We start from the raw sequence: 18,138 nt of genomic DNA, 5'->3' as shown, positions 1-18,138 counted from the left end.
GAAACCATATATGCTACCTTGACCTTCTCAGAGGAATGGCAGGGTATAAATCTAATCTAATTAATAAAGAGAAAACCCAAAGGGACAAGATATACTCTCAAGTTCTCTGTTTTCTGTTATGCAGAAGACTACAAAAAACTACTAAAATCAGAATGGTGGTTTTATGGTTTTGACCATGAGGTTTTAAACATGTAAGAGTTGTATCCAATGTTGTGAGCAGACCCTCTGAAATTAATGAACATTGTGAACTTGAATTCATTAATTTCAATAGATCTGTCAGGGTAACATTTAGTTGGCTGCAACCCATATACTGCCAATTCAGCAAAATCAGCTGGATGAAATATAGCTATAATACCAAACACAGAAAATATATTTCTTCACTTGAAAATAAACTCCCCCTGCACAAAGTTTGGGATTGGTCTCATTTTTTTACAAGCTGCTATTAAATTCTACTCCCTGCTTGATAAACATAGCAACAGATCCATTATTGATAGGAAGCTCAGAAACAGGATTTTCTTTATATACAAGAACAATATATTTACAACAATCAGCTGCAAAATATGTACATACAAGAGGTGTCTCCATGGTAATCACTGTATAAATTAAAATAATAAATAGCACATTCTATTCTTAAGGCACGAAACCTTCTTCCCAAGACTGTACAGGATTGAAATGCCTCTCTATGCTTTTGACAGATCACCGGAATGGTTACAACACCCCTGAGGGAACAGTCATCAGTGGACAACAATACAGACATCAAATGACTTATAAAAACATTTTTCTTTCTTTTCTTCTTTTTTTTTACATCACAAATATCTGTTAAGATACAAGGAGTTTTGTGTAAACAGTATTTAATTTACCACACATACTATATTCACCTTTAAATAATACTAAAAAAACCAACAATTTTAATATGATATAGGTGGTCAGAGCTTTTCTTTTCAAGAGATACTGGCACTAAGTGCCTCTTTACAGTTCCTATCAGAGATGCAAAATCTAGTGGAATTAATATTTCTTGAGTGTCCATAGACTGAAAATGTGAATATATCCCACTGATTAAACAGAATAAATAACTTTGGCTACAATCATCCTATGCACATTTACTTGAAAGAACCATCCGACTGAGCAGGGCTTATTTCTGAAGTAAATATGCATAGGATTGTACTGGACATAAGTCTAGTGTTTAATAGCTGCACTGAGCTAAAGATGGATATTTTGGGCACTAAAAAGTAATGTCAGCTTAAAAAAAAACATACTGAGCCATGCTAATAAGATACAATCCCTTTTTTCCAACAGAGTTCAGGATTAGCACTTTCTTGGATAAATTCTTTTACATATATTCAATACACGCTTAATGAAATTTAATGGACCCAATACAAAACACTAGCAGGTATAATTCCAGTGTAGCGCCAAGCAAAACAGGCATTAAACACCCTAAGTTTCGTATTTTTCCTCCATGCCTTGTTTCCAACTCAAAATATTTCAAAGATGTAAAATGTCTGATGACCAGATAGTAGGGTCACCTTACGCCTCAAGTGTCATCGTTTACAGAATCATAAACTATATATTGGAAATTCTGAATTCTCACAGGTGAGATGTCGAGCTTGCCATGCCATTGTGAACAGTGTGCCTTTCTTCCATAATCTTTTCATAGCATTTGCTTAGCTAGCAGACACATCTTTCAATAAATACAATCTCTCTAGATACCAGAGGCACAACTTTTGGTAGTTACTAATTTTGCCAACCTGATGCACTGACATTTTTATAAAATGTCTGGGATCCAGGACTCCTGTTTTGCACAAAGAGACCACCATATTTCCAGTTGCAATTAATATAGAGTTAGAATGTGTCTTGGAAGTTCCTGACCCTTAGACCCAAAATGTCAAGTGATCCTCACAAAGAAATGCATGTGCTGAAGGGGCAATACAAGTGCAGAAAGTTAATTCCTTGAGAGCACTGCAATGATGCAATCCAGAACTCCTTGCAAATATAGCTCTTATCAAAGGGTGATGACACTTGGCTCCAATACAGACTGCATCCGAGTCAAGGGACTATAGCCAAGCTGGTCCTCTTAAGCCATTTATCTACTCAGGAGCTAATAACGAGAGCATCTTTGCTTCTACATGAGATTTCTAGGAGAAGCACAGACACAAGCACTGTAGTTCATCCACAACAAAAGAATAGAAAATATCCATTTGTTTTGCTGCATCTTTCTCCCAAGTTATCATATGATGGTTTTGCTCCCTGAGAAGTTCACCAGGAAATGAAAGAGGCTTCCACGTGGTTATCACCATTAATAAAGTGCAGGAATAATTTTTACTATCTTCTGTTTGATGGTGGCAAATGCACACCTACATTAGCATAATAGAAAATGAAAGCACTGGGAGACTGAGTTTTTTGGTGAGTGAATACCTGTGTGTCTTGCAATTTACAATCCTCCAGATTCAGTACAGGGAGAGTAATCTACACCATTAAGGCAAACTGTATCTGCAAAACTGTGGTAATGGAACAGAGCCAGAGATGTAGAACCCAGGTTCAAGATTTCCTCTGTAAATCGTATTACAAGTTTGTCTTCTTTATAGAAAGCTATAGTCAGTGTTCTCCTGTACTGTAAAAGAAATGGCCCAAAAGAAGCAAGACTTGATGGAATGATAAAATAACCACATAAGGGGGAAATCTGTAAAATTCAGTGGATCTACATCAGAATTTGGCAGTGGTTCTCTTAAAACAGAGAAAATGCTATGTGCTGTATATCTTAAGCAACGATACACTGACTTTGCAAAGTCTGGGAAACAGTGATGAAAAAAACACATTATTTTACCCTGCCTAAATCTATGCACAGAAACTTCCTTCATTGTTTCCAGAAGTGAGAATCCTATTATATGTTTTAAAAACTTAGTAGAATCAGAGTCAAAGCAATGTCATAAGGAATTAGTATATTCTCCCATGTTGGATGTACTTCTGAGATTGTTCAGTATTTCTAGGCACTTGATGTTTTAAGCCAGAACAACATGCAATCCCACTCCTTTGGCATCCACAAGCATTACAGAGCAGGAACACAGGAAACTGAGAATGTTTTTGTTTAAGGATAACTTATATCCTTGGAAAGGGGGGAAAAAAAAGACTCTGCACTGATATATCACGCCACTATATCTGGCACCACTGAACGAGCACAGACTGAAAAAGAATCTTCCTAATTTGAGGTTGTCCCAAACAGTTAGCTTACAATCTTCTCAACAGCTGATTTTTATCATCTTGCATGCACAAGTGCTTTCATAGCTCTTAATATCTGGCACAATCCTTAGATCATAGGGTAACATTTGCTTCTGTGACGGTCCACAAAAAGTTTTTGGTCCACGGGCTAGTATACTGGGGTTGGCTGAATGAAGTCTAGCATGCAGTGAGTGTGCCCAGGCCTGAGTAAAGGTGTTGAGGAGGTGGTTGTTAAGGACAAAGTAACACTGGCTTTGAATACAAGGTACCACTTGAGTGGATTGTGGTATACCCCACATCAGAATGGTAGCACCAAGAGAAGTTGGATATGAGCTCTGAACACTGCTAGCGTTTGGCTGATCCCTTGAGACGATTCTGATCAAATCTGCTCTGTGAGGTGTCAGTTGTGCAGACATCAGGGGGAATGGTAGATACAGGCTCTGAAAACAGAAGTTAAGCCTCGCTGGCAGGAATATTCCTGCTCAGTTCCTTGATCCCATGTAATATCCTCTTCATATGGCCCACTTTGGTCACTCCTAGGTCCTGAAAAAGAATGCGAATAATAATCTTAGCCCACAAAGAGCTAGTCAAGAGCAGAACACTACACAGCTGAATACTAAAAATGGAATTCGAGATAAACGACAACATGACAAATGTAGTACCTCAAACATGAAGCAGTAAGGTCATAGAGCTTGACACTGTAGCAAATAATTATGGAATAAGCTCGAAGCAGCAAAAATCATCCAGACTACACAGACATTCATAGATGCAAAACTCAGTTACTAGCTTTGATGATTTGCACAAATCTTAGAAATAAATCCAGCACAACCAAAAACACAGGGCAGTAGTCAACTAAACAGTCCAGTCAGCGCAAGGATGACCACTACTGCAACGGGACTACGCCACACCCCCACACCACTGCTGGATATGCTCCAGAATGTTGGGGGGGACAACAGTCCATTGTACAAGGAAAAATCCTTGCGCTGACAGAACTGTAGCCTTAGAGCCACACTGAATACAACCGCAAATCAAAAAATGTATTTTAAAATACAGTTTCTCCTGTACCAGAGACACATGACAGATACAATATACAGTTTGTAATTACACACATCTTCCATTAGACAGTTCTACTTCCACATCAGAAGGGCATCACGTTAATCTCCTCTAGCAGAAACAGCATTTCCCCAATGCTAGATAAAGCTTAGCAGAGAATGCTTCGTTGGAACCAGTGTTGTATCGCCTAAAGTTGTGTCTGCAGTTTTTGCTGCCACTGCTTGATCATAAGCAGTGGAAGCAAAGTTTGAAAAGATACTTTGATACTGCAGGGCATATGGTCCACACAATTCCTGAAACCACCCAGATCCTGGAACAATAAATCACATTAGCAGTTGTGCTGGGCTGCTGTGTGGATCCTGCTGCTTATGCAGGTTCGGTTGAACTCTGCATGCCTCCAATCTGAAACTGTTCTACATAAGAGGAGCCAATGGCCCGTCTAGTCCAGCATCCTGCTCTCACAGTGGTCAAACAGATGCTTCGTCAAACAGAGCGGTCAAGCAGGCTCTGAGCACAATAGCACTCTGTTCACCTGTGATTCACAGCAACTGTATTCAGAGGCACACTCCTTCTGACAGTGGGTGGAACATGACCATTGTGCCTAGTAGCTATTGACAGCCTTATGCTCCATGAATATCTCTAATCCTTTCTTAAAGCCATCTAAATTGGTGGCCACCACTGCCTCCTGGGGGAGTGGGTTCCATAGTTTAACTATACACTGGCCATAGTTTGCACCAGTGCAGACACTGCTGGCTCCAATGCCATGTATTTCCTCAAGTTCACTCAAAACTGTATTTGAAGATTTATGAAAGAAGGCCAGAATATTGATATCTTTCAAGTAACAGTATTCAGAAGTTCAAATCATATAATTCAATGATTAACTGCAGGCCTTGTCTACAACTTGAGAAGGCTTGGTTTGTGGATTTTAAAAGGCTTGGGTTCTGGACAAAGAGTTTTCCTGTCTGATCTGACCCTGCTAGCCCACAGCTGTAAAATACTCTTGTTACTCTGTCTAAAGCCACCTAGAACGGAGAGTACGCAGACCAGCTCCAAGCACAGTCAGCACAGACGGCCATGCAAATGCAGATGGCTATTCTTGGTAAGTCGCTCATGAAGTACCTTGAGGTCTCTCCGTTCAAGATGCAGGAGCTCAGAGCCCCGGACGTCATGCCGGATGAAGATATCCTTATACTCACAAAGACTGAGGTGCTCAAGCCAGGCCGCAACCTCCTCCGTTCCCCAGAGGTGAACTGTCAGAGATGGAAAAGCAGGAGTGTGTTGAATACCCAAAAGCCCAGAGGAGAGAAAAAGGTGATCACCAGCAAACACCGAAGCAGATCAAAAAGAGAAGGGGAAACAATACTAAACCTCACAGTAGAAGGAATGACAAGTGATTCAACAATTGCAGAGCAAGAAAGGAAGCCAGATTACAAGCCAAGACGTGGTTTTAAATGGAGGCTGGATGTAGTGGAAGCTGTTTTTACCTAGGACTGATTTTATGCTACTGATAGTAGCATACTATACTACAACTAATCCAGAATGCGGCAGCTAGACTCGTGACTGGGAGTGGCCGCCGAGACCATATAACACCGGTCTTGAAAGACCTACATTGGCTCCCAGTACGTTTCCGAGCACAATTCAAAGTGTTGGTGCTGACCTTTAAAGCCCTAAACGGCCTCGGTCCAGTATATCTGAAGGAGCGTCTCCTCCCCCATTGTTCTGCCCGGACACTGAGGTCCAGCTCCGAGGGCCTTCTGGCGGTTCCCTCACTGCAAGAGGCCATGTTACAGGGAACCAGGCAGAGGGCCTTCTCGGTAGTGGCACCTGCCCTGTGGAACGCCCTCCCATCAGATGTCAAAGCGATAAACATCTACCTGACATTCAGAAGACATCTGAAGGCAGCCCTGTTCAGGGAAGTTTTTAATATGTGACATTTTAGTGTATCTTTCATCTTTGTTGGAAGTCACCCAGAGTGGCTGGGGAAATCCAGCCAGATGGGCGGGGTACAAATAAATTATTTATTTTATTATTATTATTATTATTATTATTATTATTATTATTATTGTTGTTGTTGTTGTTGTTGTATGCCTGAATAGACGCTTGCCATACAGTCTGACCAGCAACTTAACAGGATAAAATGTGTGAATGTGCACTAAACTATCAAGTAATTCAGTTAAGGTGAATATCAGTTTGCCACAAGACAAATCTGGACATTCACAGAAATAGTGCGAAATCCCATCTTTAAAAATGTGCGCACTGCACCTTTGGGTCTGTTCAAATTGATACAAAAACATACACCCTGGATTTTCTATGCACAGTGAAAACAGAACCTGGTTTCAGGCTTATGCAACTTCTTCCCTGCCTTCCTCCCCTAACCTGCATGGAACGCAATGCCCAAATGGAGAAAAACCTCAAATTATAGTATAAGATATGGAGAAGCGGAGCAGAACTAGACTCAAGAAAGTAAGAAAAGCCCTGCTGGACCAAGTCAAAGGTCCATCTGGTCCAGCACCCTGTTTTCACAAGGGCAAATGAATGGGAAGCCTGCAAGCAGGACCTGAGGGCAATAGCACTCTCCACACTTGTGGTCCCTAGAGACAGGTATTCAGAGGCATCCTCCATGAATTTGTCTAATCCTCTTTTAAAGTTGATGTCTACAGTACATTATGTGGGAGTGCTCTCCATAGTTGTGCTATGTGAAGAAGTACTTCCTTTTGTTTGTCCTGAATTTTTCAACACTCAGGTGACCCTTAGTTCTAGAATCCACTTTCTGCACATCATATATAATCAAATATTGCACACGGTTATCATATATATCCTGTTACTCGGCTTTTCTGTAAACTAACTTTATTTAAAAAGTTTACCTTTATCCAATCATCCTGCGCCATAGTGGCTGTGCTTGGGTTATTCTATTTTAGCTTAACAAGCTGGGATAAGAAAAAGTCTTTTGTCCATGAATATAGCCCCTTCCCCTTCCTTTGTAGCATACATGAATTAAATGTGGAAACTGAACAGGGAAACTATGGCTACCAGCTTTTGAACAAGCCAGGATCTTAAACCAATTTCAATCTATGGTTCAGATCCTGGCTTGTTCCAGAGATGGTAGCTATAGTTTCCTGGTTAGAACAGATGCTTCCTAATTAGAAGCTACAGTCAACTGGAGACTTGGGTATATTATTCTGGTGTGCTGTGAAGGGAGAAGAGAAGGGACTGCATGCATGGGGAAAGGGATCATTCACACACACACACACACACACACACACACACACACACACACACACACCTTATTAAGACAGGATACAACAGTCAGAACCCAATCCATCTGTTCCCTAATGCCATGCCCATGAATAAAGGAAATAGAAACCCTGATACTTTTGTCACTTCTTTTCAAGGCAATAAGTCTTGTTGCACATATTCTTGGTTAGAAAACTCATTTGCGTCCCTTATAGGCACAGTGGCAATGCCTTTTTGTTCCTCTAAAGGGAAAGAAGTTTTGTCATGATCACACACAGCCTCTCCACTAGCCTCGAAATAAGAGAAGGGCAAATAGAACCTTAAAGTCCAGAGGAAAGTGAGAGAATACAGATATGCCACAAAATTAATGGGAGAGAGGATGGTACTATTAGCACCATGGAACCAACAGAATTTACAGATGTAAAAGCCAGAATGTTTTCATAAGAAAGAATATAAGTCAACAAATCAACTAACCCAGCTGGAAAGGAAGTATTCTGATACCATTTGAATTATTGATTTCAAGGGGCTATTTTTAATCATACTAATCGATAAGGATTAAAGCTAGGGATGCACCAGTGATGATGCAGAATTCCCAGACATTGAGACATGAGGACTTGATTGAAGACTGAGAGTGAATCAATGAGAGAAAATCATTAACTAAATCAGTGAGTATTAGCAGTGGGAGATCTGGAGTTATGCGGACTTGGGCTCCACAGTCCTTTTGCTATCTAAAACTACAAATCCTTGAATGAATTGCCTTTGAAAGTCACTGAAGGTCTCTTTGAAGGATGTTCTCAGTTATTTTAGTGCTGTACATCTTCTAGGAGAGAACCCAGCAAGTGTGTTATTTTTGCTAAGGGGAAAATACTCCTATGGGAATAGATACCTGATAAAATAAATGAAAGGGTCAAACACAAAAGAGTGTGGGAGGAGAAGTAGGGAGTGTTCAGAGAGAGGCAGAAGAGAAGGGTTTTTGCATTTAGTGGGGGCGCAGATGTGCAGGTGCACATATGGCTACATGTGTGAAGAAGGGCAAAGAGGAAATACACAGACTGGCGGTACCCGGCAATCCCAAGCTGCTACGAGTTTCTTTATTCTTATTGTTCTTCTCCTTCTTAAACTTTGTCACCAGACGAAATTTGCCGCTCCGGCTGCGTTTAGAATAATCCAGCATTTGGTTCTGCAGGGCGGGAGAATAACAACATAGATATTTCATGATAAGGAATGTGTATGAGTAAGATTTCTTTAGGAGAGAAGTGAAAAATTGCCATCTCAACTAATTAAGTTTAATTCAATTTAGTTATATTAATCTTATTCAGATTAGCTCAGGATGCTTTGAAAGAGGAAGGCACCAAGCCGATTACTCTCACATTCCTGTGCTATCCCAGTAACAAATCACAACGAAAGGCTCCCAATAGGTCTACCCTCCTCATCTGATGTTACCTCTTCATCACTGGGTTCCATTAGCTGCCACAGCCAAGGAATGTCTGCTAGCTTCCTCATATGAAAGTCCATTTCTGCCAGCGCTGCTAGGAGCTGCTCCTTCTGTGGGGGATCCAACTGCTGCATCAGAAATAAAGCACACAAGCGCACCTAAGAGCTGCACAGATTAATGGAGATCTAACCACTATCAAGACAACCAGAGAGTCCCTAATTAACTGTAATTTCCTATTTTGTCTAAACAAGGGAAAATATGGTTACCAGATTCAAATAGCCAGGATTTTATACCAACTTCAAGATCAGGCTTGTTCAAAAGTTGGTAACTATAGTTTCCTGGTTTAAACGAAACAAGGAACTATACTTTAATTGCATCTTGTGTGAAGGAAGGACTGAAGGAGCTCTGTGCACAGGCAAAAGCCTTATTCACATCTTAGCCAAGATATGATTGTCCAAATGTTAACACACGTCCTCGTGCTGTAATTTGGCTTTAAAAAAACAACACCCTTCTACTTTGTCAAGCCCAATTACAATGGAGATGTTATTTTGCTGGGTGGAGGGGTGCTGCAGCAGCTGGGTTTGACTTTCCCTTCCCCAGCTGTCATCCCTTCTTCTGGACAAAAGACACTTCTGCCACAATTAGGCTTGGAAGAAGCTTTCTTTTGTTGCTGCAGGGTGTGTGATCTTCCTGGAGATTGGAGTGGAGGAAAGGTTAACTCTGGACTTCTCAGCTGCACTGTCCAAGAAGATCACTCCTCCACTACACTACATTTTGCAGAATACACACCCATTGAACCTAACTTCTGGCAATGGGAGGAATACATGTTGTTCCAATGTGTGTGTGGTGTGTACAGTTTCTATGGTTTTCAAACGTGCCCATGGCCCAAAAGGGTTAGCAATGAAACACATTTTTGTTTATTGAATATCCAGGCAAACTATTATTCTAAATGACTGCTGTTATTTTTCTTCTGACAAATGGAATTATATTTCTAGAATATATTGGTATCTATTCTTCTAAAGAGCTCTAGCATGTGCTGGCTGCATCATGGAAGATAAAACTATGGATCTAATGTTGCTAAATTGCAGAAATAGGAAACAACAATCTTTAGGGACTGGATGAGGGAGGTAAAGGCACTGTCAACTGTGTGAGTGCCTAGCTGTGGACTTGAAAAAACAGGGAGAATTATGTTCTCAGCAAGGGCAAAAAAGTAACAGAAATAACTAACAAACACCTTTCCTAACATTTATCCCTTACCAGGGCCATTTTGCCAGCCAGGAGCAGTTCTGTTTCATTATGCAGGGCTTTAATATTATTCGCCATCTCTACAACAAGGTTGCAGCTCAGGCCCTGTGGAAAGACAATAAGCGTAAGGACTGGAAGTCTGAAACTCCAAACCAATATAAAACTAAATAAAATAGTCACAGAGCCCAAGCTACAGGAACAAGTTGGGTTCAGGCAAAGAGAAACCCGCCCATACCTCTGTAGACTTGGACTTGGCATATACTTTGTCCATAGACTTGGAGCTAGCATTGACTGCATGAGCAAGTTCTTGTTCCATGTCCTGGTACGACTGAGCTATTTCCCGAATGCTGTGGGTGGGAAGGGGAGAGGTGAAGAAAGCAACAGCATAAACTTTCTGGACTGTTGTCTCATTCTGGCACCACCACCTCTAGATGAACCTGAGAAGAAAAGAAAATGGCCTCACCTGTGAATCAGAGTGCCCGCTGCTTGGCAAAACTGATTGATCTGGGTGGACTCTTCTTCAGATATAATCTCTGGATGCAGGGAGAAAGAAGCAGGGCGGGGCAGCTCACATTTTTGTTTGTCTTCCCAGGACTTTAGGGTGCTCTCAAATGCCTGGAAAAAAGGAAGGGAGGCTATCACTATTCCATGCCATTCGTGATTATTTAGGAGAAACTGATATCTTTATATTATACTTTCTGCATGCACAGAAACATTTCCCCCCATCTCTGTAAAATCTATCATGATTTTATTTACCAGATTTTTAGACCAACCTTCATCACATGTAGTGATCTCAGGGTAGTTTCTAAAATAACTTATTCCATTCAGCACAAATATATCACATTCAAGAACAATAATATGCAATGCTTAAAACCAATCATTAATAAAATACTACAGGAAAATCCTAAAATATTAGACAGCATCCACTAATTTCCCTTAAAGGCCTGGGAGAACAGATAAGCTTCCATTACCAAGTGAGAACATAGCAAAACTGTTTCCATCTACACTTTCATGGGAAGGGAATCGCACAATCAGGGTCCTCTCCCTCAGTATCACACAGCAGGCTAAGCCCACTGGCAGGATGACAAGAGCAGCCCTCCCAACCACAGAGTCCAGGACTGACGATATTCCACATCAGCCTTGGAGTGAAGGAGCTCAGATTTCTCTTTTGCTTGGCAGGTTCATCTCTCAATGTATAATAAGGTTCCTCTTACCCTATCTCTGGTTAGTGTCTGTGCCCTGTTTTTATGAACAATCCAAATATATCCTGGAGGTTGGATCCAGGCCTCTCCATCAACTTGCACAGGAACTCCTTCATCTCCCAAGATTGCTATCTTCACTGTCCGGCACTATGAAAAATCCTTGTGTTAAACGTATCCTAAATCATACAGCATGTCATGTTTTGTTTACAGCAGCCCAAGTATCTCCCCTATGTCCCACAGTAACTAACAGTTTCCCCAGCTTGTTTCCTCTGGTGCTGCTAGAAGAGAAATTTAATTTGTAAGTTCTACCCAGCTCAGTGCAATATTGAGAAACCAGTCTATGCTGTATGCTGTTGATCACTGCCTTTATTAGCCTTGAACCTTATATCAACCACTGAATGCAGAGCTATAGGCTATAGGCTTTATAAAACAGGCAACAACTCTTTGGTTCTCTCAAAGAAAAACAGGTAATATGCAAAATCTCTTGTGGACCACAAGCTGAATAGTAAGCAGCACGGACTGGCTAGATGCACCAGCAGGGGAACCCAAAAGGAAACCCAAGGAAGAAGGTTCAGAGCCAGGGGATTGGTGGTGGGACAACAATGAGTGGTCAGAGGGAGAAGAAGGGGCAGACTAGGAGGAGGAGGTGTCAGAAGCTGAAAAGGCAACAGGGTTTAGTGTGCAGGAAGAGGCTTGGGCAGATCAGTCCAGAATCAGAGGCGGGAGAGGCGGAGGGCCAGGAGACAGATGAGGCAGGCTGCTGAAGAATCCAGGGAGTTTCTCTCTCCTGCTGCGACCAGCTCCCCTCCCCTCTGGTCTCCCAGAACACATAGAGGAATGAAGAGAGTGGAGCAATGAGAGAATAGATGAAGGAGCCTGAGATTTCTTTGGAAAGACCCAAGGGAGGAAGAGTCTTAAGGAGCGGTGGAAAGACTGGGACCTTCAGTCCTCACAACTCCCTCTTTGGGGCAAGACCTACTGGGAAGAGTTGCTGTGATCACCAAGCCTGCACTCTTTTGCTTTCTTTGAATAAAGAGCTAACTTCACTGACACTGGGTGTTTTATTGCTGACCTATGCCTGACTCCAGCTCCCAACAGATACCTGGGCAATTCGGTGATGCTGTAGGTTAATCACACGTGAGACAGCCATTTGCATACTACCAAACACTGCTACCACTTCCAGGATCTTGTCATCGAAAGAAGGAGCTGTAAATGTCTAAGAGAAACAAAGAAAGAGAAACTAATCCAGCTTGACCTTCAGTTATAGTGGCCTCCTTTGCTTCTCACTAATGTCAGGGCAAGATACAGCTATATGTCCTCCTGATATCCCTCTCTTCCCACACCCCATCCTAGTTGCTGCTAGTATAGTAATAAATCAAGTAGTGTTGCTGCCTGGTGGAGAATAATAATAGTGGAGTACAACGAACATATCAGCATTAAAAACCAGGAGACCTTTGGCTGGACTGGTGAATATATTCCCCTCAATCTGACTCATCTTGTGGAGGCAAGTGAGAGTGTGCTTGTATATCCCAGGATCATCTGCCCCAACTCTGATGACATCTGTGGATGTTCCACACACTGAATTACTGCATATTCATATAGGGCAAAATCGTGCAACCAATTCCTCAGGAGAAAAACAACATTTGTGCAATCTTAGCCCATCACCATAGATAAGATTACAATGTGGCGCTCATATTAAAACAAACATGTATCTAAAACCATCTAGCTATGAGTGTTTCATCTGAAGGTTTTTGGTACAAAGAAGAATAAATGGAAGGTGAATGACACCTTCATTTGCAAAAAAATTAAAGTACTCACATCATCTTCCTTTGTGCCCCCCCAGAAGTTGGTGCCTCCTGCATAGCTGGGAATGTTGAGTACGGCAATTCCCTGAAGACTGGGCAAAGGAATTGGACGTCCATCACACTGCAGGATATAAATAAAATTGTTTGTAGTATGTAAGATTCCACAGGTTTCAAGGATCAGTAGGTTACTAGCCTTTAAAAGTGCTTAAGAGATTAGCAATTAATCAGAGTTTATCTCAGGGTGAGAAACCTCTTACAGACACAGGACCTCGTTTTCTCTTGGCCAACCTTCCAAGGGCTGCATGGCTTCTGTTGCTTAGACAAAAGTGGGTGTGGTCAAACCTCCCTTAATGCATAGGTATATACACACACAAAGTGCACATGCCCACACATACCACCCCTGCCCCCCCCAGCAATTAGACTTGAAAAAGCATGTATTTATTTAGAGCATTTGGAAGCTTTTTAAAGCTTAATAGCAAGGGGGAATATTGTTAGAAATTGCATCTGGGGGTGGTTATTCCCTCCATTCCCAGCTGTATTATTCAAGAACAACCTTCCACCTGCAACAATTAGACTTAAAAACCCATTTTTGATTGCAGTCAACAGAAGACGTATTTCAGACCCAACTGCAGTTGGGGTAGGGTGATCTGGGGTTCACAACTGGAAAGGGATAATTAATTCTCCCCTCCTCAGCTGTGACCACCACTGTCAAAACAGTTCCTCCACCATTACAATTAAACTTGAAAGAAACCTTCTATTGTAGCGAATAGAAAGGATTTTTAAAACCTAATTGCAGTATGGGGGTTTGGGTGTGTGGGTACACAGCTGGGAAGAGTTCACAAGCAACAGGGAGCCCCAGCTGATGAAGTATCAGGGCAAGTTAAACAACCAATCAACAAGAGGCTAAATAACACCCATTCAATTATTTAATTAAAGCAGCTCAGACTAGTAAGAGAACAGTGAAGTTGCTGTGCTAGCAGACAAATCCTGTAATAACTCATAACTCAGGAGCTAAGCTCTAGGGCTGGGAAGCAGGGAAGCATGAATCATACAGGTTAGGCTAATGGTGCATGATAGCAAACAAATAATTTCATGTTTGCATAAACCAAGGGGGTTAAGGGCTACTCATTACCTCTAGCAAAACTTTTTGTTCTAAGTTTTTGTAAGTTCTGTGTAGCAGCTCCTTTGTTCCAAGAACTCCGTACCACATCATGTTCTTCGTACGACTTCTGAAAATGGAAAGCAAAGAATCAAGTGGTGCAATGGACCACAGATTGCACTGTAATTTATACTATGATGTTCAGATGAAACCTCGCTGCCTGAAAGAAAACAAAAGCCAGACACTGAAATATTTTATCCACTATCCTACAGCAAGAAGTATTAAAGGAGCAAAAAATGTGGTATATAAGCCAAAGCAGTTGTGAAATAAAAGAAGTGCTGCATCCAATTCCTATCAAAGCCTGCTTGTTATGAAGAAGATGAAGAAACAAATTACCCAGTATGCTGAAATTTCTTTTTAGTTAAATGCTACCATTGAATGGTGCATTGACACAGTCAAGTAGCTTGATGAAATGTGAAGGAGATTTATAACTGTAGTTGACACAACAGGATACAGGTTTTTAAAATGTATAAAACAGCTCCACAAATGATTGATTACCTGCACTTTTCTGGATGCTCGTCACGCTTGTTGTTGAAGTCCAAAGAGATCTTTGCATCCAGTCCGATTCCAAAATAGTTATTCATCACACATTTCTCTACGTAACAATCACTATAAAGAGCAAGAGAGACACCTTTGATGTAAAGTGGTGGGATATTTCAGCATTCTCCATATGCCCCTGTGCCCAATATGGCCACTGTATATGAATGAGCTGTCCACCCGTGCACTAGGAATAAAGCCTGTCAGAGGGGGCCTCTGGATTATGTCTCCTATTTCAATAACAAATGACTCAAGAACCTAAAACAAAGAGAAGCAAAATAAAATTCCTTTCCATTTCCTTCTTGGGTACAAAAATAACTGGATAGCTCAGTTGGTTAGAGTGTGGTGCTGATAATACCAAGGTTGCAGGTTTGATCCCCGTATGGGACAGCTGCATATTCCTACATTGCAGGCGGGGAACTAGATGATCCTCAGGGTCTATGATTCTAGGAAATGTTTTAGAAACCTCTCAGCCAGAAGAACATAGCCAGCTTTCTCATCCCAACTAGAAATTTCTGTCACTTAAAAAACACTGAAACATATTACAGGCAACTCCTCATATACATGCGCTCTAGTTTGTGTCTTCTATTTGTGAAGAAGGTGCCCTCTTTGGGCTCTGGGGAGGGTCTCCGCACAAGCCAGAGGGGCAACAGGGCATCCTCAACTGACATGCAGGGAAGTGGCAACTGTTGCTGTGCTATCCCTCACATCAGCTGCTAGGCGGTGAGGCTGAGCAGCTCCACAAAGCCCTGCTGTCCCTCCAGCTTGTGAGGAGACCCACCTTGGAGACCGAAGAGGCTCTGGGGTGGGTCTCCTCATGAGCCACAAGGACTCTCCAGGGTGCCCCCTATTATAGGCAGTTTTGTGTATGCTTGTCGGGGACTGGAACCGAACCCACATGTAATGTTTAATATGAGACCAGCCATCATGATGGCGGGAGACTTTACTAGAATTCAGATAAGCATGTTAGTAAGTGAAGTCATCTCTTTTAAAAAACAGGGCTGCTTTCAGTGTTACCACTTTCTGCAAAATCAAAATACTAGACAAGCTTCGTAGAGACTGTCTTGCCTTGTCTACACTGTAAGAAAAATGTTCCACTTGCTGTTAAAATGATTTATTCCTCAGTAATACAGTGGCAAAGGGAATTCAATTCCCTTCACTCTTATTTGAATACTCACAGATTTTCTGGCTCAGAGTTAAACGGGTCTGCATTGATCAACAACCGACTGATGACAGAACCTCCAGGTAGAGAACCAGATGCCCCAGCACGGATATCTGTCAACAGAATACAAAACTCACAGGAAGCTGCAAGGAGCTTATGAAACACACAGGACACAGCATATTTTCAATTGGCAAAACAGGATCTATTTTACCTCCAAAATCAACAGGATGTCACTTCTGGAGCATGAAACATTATCTCACACTTTCACTGTTGCTGAACAATGAGGAAAAAACAGGAATTTAGACCTATGAGCAACTCCAGCCTTAGTCCTTAAACCCTACACAGAAGCAGATTCAAGCAAAGATGTTTTCTAATTTCTATGAACAATTTATGTGTGCCTGAGAAAAAACAGAACTTTCTCTACCATATATTTTGATTTAATGATATCAACCTAGATGTGATATTAAATACGTATGTTTTTTATATTTAACATGCATATTTTTAGAAAATTTAGATTGGCAGCAGCTGATAATTATTGGGCAGTACATGGAGAAGGGGGAGTTTAACCCTTTCTTCTCCAACTGTGGTCCCAACAAAAATAATTTTCATGCTGCAATGGGAGGCAAATCCTCTGCTGGTGCCAATGGTAGATTTCCTTCCAATACATATAGCAACTTCAAATGAAAAATTTTCTTCAAGACCACAGAAGGGACGAAAGGGTTAACCCCCGAATGACATAAAATCCTTGTATGCTGCAACCCACATTTATCAGCCACCTTCCCTCTTCAGTAGCCATCCACATTTTTAAATGCACATTAAATGCAAACACAAATTTAAACTTATGTCTAGTTTGGTTAGAAAGCTAGGAAAAATATGCTCAAAATTTTGTTCTGAAGTGGAACCCACTCAGCTTCCCAACTCCTATAAGGAAAATCCTCAGAATTTATATGGAAGTGCACGAATGTGGTCCCAAACAGAGATGTAAGTAAAATGGGCCACTATAAAGCAGAGCTTGTAAATATTGCTTCTATCCTGCAGTTATTGACATGTGCCTCTAAATACTGAATAACAGACCTCATTGTTCGTATAGCATAGCTCTTGTTCAAAACCTTGTTTACTTTTTTTTTCTCTGAACAACAATTAGCTTTCCTAATGATCAGTTCATCTTAGGAGTAAGATTTTGAAAATTTGTAAGTTTTAAGCAGTATACCCTAATTCCATACTTGTTCTCACAGATGGGCTTTAGCTTTACCATACATGCCCCCTTTCTAGTTGTAGATAAAAGGAGACAATACAGAAAAAATATCTCAAGCTAACAGAGAAGACAGATATTAAAGGAGCAGGGGTTAAGTTTGAGAGAAAAGGAAAAAATATAAAGGAACTTATTTGTGTGCCCCCGCCGCAAGAGGTCTGGAAGGTGGAAACACAAGAACAGGCCTTTTCTGCAGTGGCTCCCCATTTGTGGAATGCTGTCCCCAGGGAGGCTCACCTGGTGCCTTCATTACATATCTTTAGGCACCAGGTGAAAACATTCCCAGGCCTCTGGATAATAAAACGATCTATGGTCTTTTAAACAAAAGGGGGGATAACTGTTTGTTTGTTATCACATTATGTATTTTTGTGTTTTTATACTGTAAACTGCCCTGTGATCCTTGGACGAAGGGCGGTATATACATTTAATACATAATGAAAATATAAATAAAATAATAATAGAGAGAGAGAGGTGCTGTACTGGGCAAGACAGGGAACAAACTGGGAGCAGAGTCAGCTAACCTAGTCTAGGACCCAAAGGTTGGCTGTGTTCCCTGCCTTTCTGGGGTGGTAGAAGAAGCTGATTTATCAGTAATGGATTACAGAAAAACCATGTTATGTCCTCAGTGGCAGAAGAGGTCATCTCTGGTTTAGCTAGACAGGAAGAGTGTTGTTGCACTCACTGGGGTAGATGATCTTTGCATTCAGCATTGGCAGATTATCCCGATTTCCTGCCTGGGGAGGAAGAGAGGCAGAGCTTCCCACTGATAAAGTTCCTTTACTTATTAATCTTTCACAAGGAGACTTGATAACTACAAAATACAACAAAAATCACAGGTACC

At 41.3% G+C, this 18,138-nt stretch overlaps 1 protein-coding gene across 8 annotated transcripts in view; it reads right to left on the bottom strand.

The window, feature by feature from the left end:
* Positions 1 to 499: 499 nt before the first annotated feature.
* DGKD (diacylglycerol kinase delta) overlaps positions 500 to 18,138 on the bottom strand; it is a 76,758-nt gene continuing 59,119 nt past the window's right edge. For 6 of the 8 annotated variants that reach the window (XM_082223787.1, XM_082223789.1, XM_082223788.1 and 3 more), the window contains 14 exons: positions 17,980 to 18,108; positions 16,062 to 16,158; positions 14,845 to 14,955; positions 14,320 to 14,416; positions 13,201 to 13,308; positions 12,485 to 12,598; positions 11,395 to 11,529; positions 10,644 to 10,795; positions 10,416 to 10,527; positions 10,193 to 10,285; positions 8,944 to 9,063; positions 8,563 to 8,680; positions 5,386 to 5,516; positions 500 to 3,756 (listed from right to left, as the gene is read on the bottom strand). In XM_082223787.1, the coding sequence (XP_082079913.1) occupies positions 3,667 to 3,756; positions 5,386 to 5,516; positions 8,563 to 8,680; positions 8,944 to 9,063; positions 10,193 to 10,285; positions 10,416 to 10,527; positions 10,644 to 10,795; positions 11,395 to 11,529; positions 12,485 to 12,598; positions 13,201 to 13,308; positions 14,320 to 14,416; positions 14,845 to 14,955; positions 16,062 to 16,158; positions 17,980 to 18,108 (1,607 nt within the window). In that variant the 3' untranslated portion in view covers positions 500 to 3,666. The remainder of the gene's footprint in view (positions 3,757 to 5,385; positions 5,517 to 8,562; positions 8,681 to 8,943; positions 9,064 to 10,192; positions 10,286 to 10,415; positions 10,528 to 10,643; positions 10,796 to 11,394; positions 11,530 to 12,484; positions 12,599 to 13,200; positions 13,309 to 14,319; positions 14,417 to 14,844; positions 14,956 to 16,061; positions 16,159 to 17,979; positions 18,109 to 18,138) is intronic. The other 2 variants (XM_082223790.1, XM_082223791.1) reach the window with 2 other exon arrangements.

The sequence above is a fragment of the Podarcis vaucheri genome, assembly GCF_965113315.1.
Source record: "Podarcis vaucheri genome assembly, chromosome: 5".
Lineage (NCBI taxonomy): Eukaryota > Metazoa > Chordata > Lepidosauria > Squamata > Lacertidae > Podarcis > Podarcis vaucheri.
The sequence above is the reverse complement of the archived record's forward strand: the minus strand, read 5'-3'. Positions and strand labels throughout refer to the sequence as shown.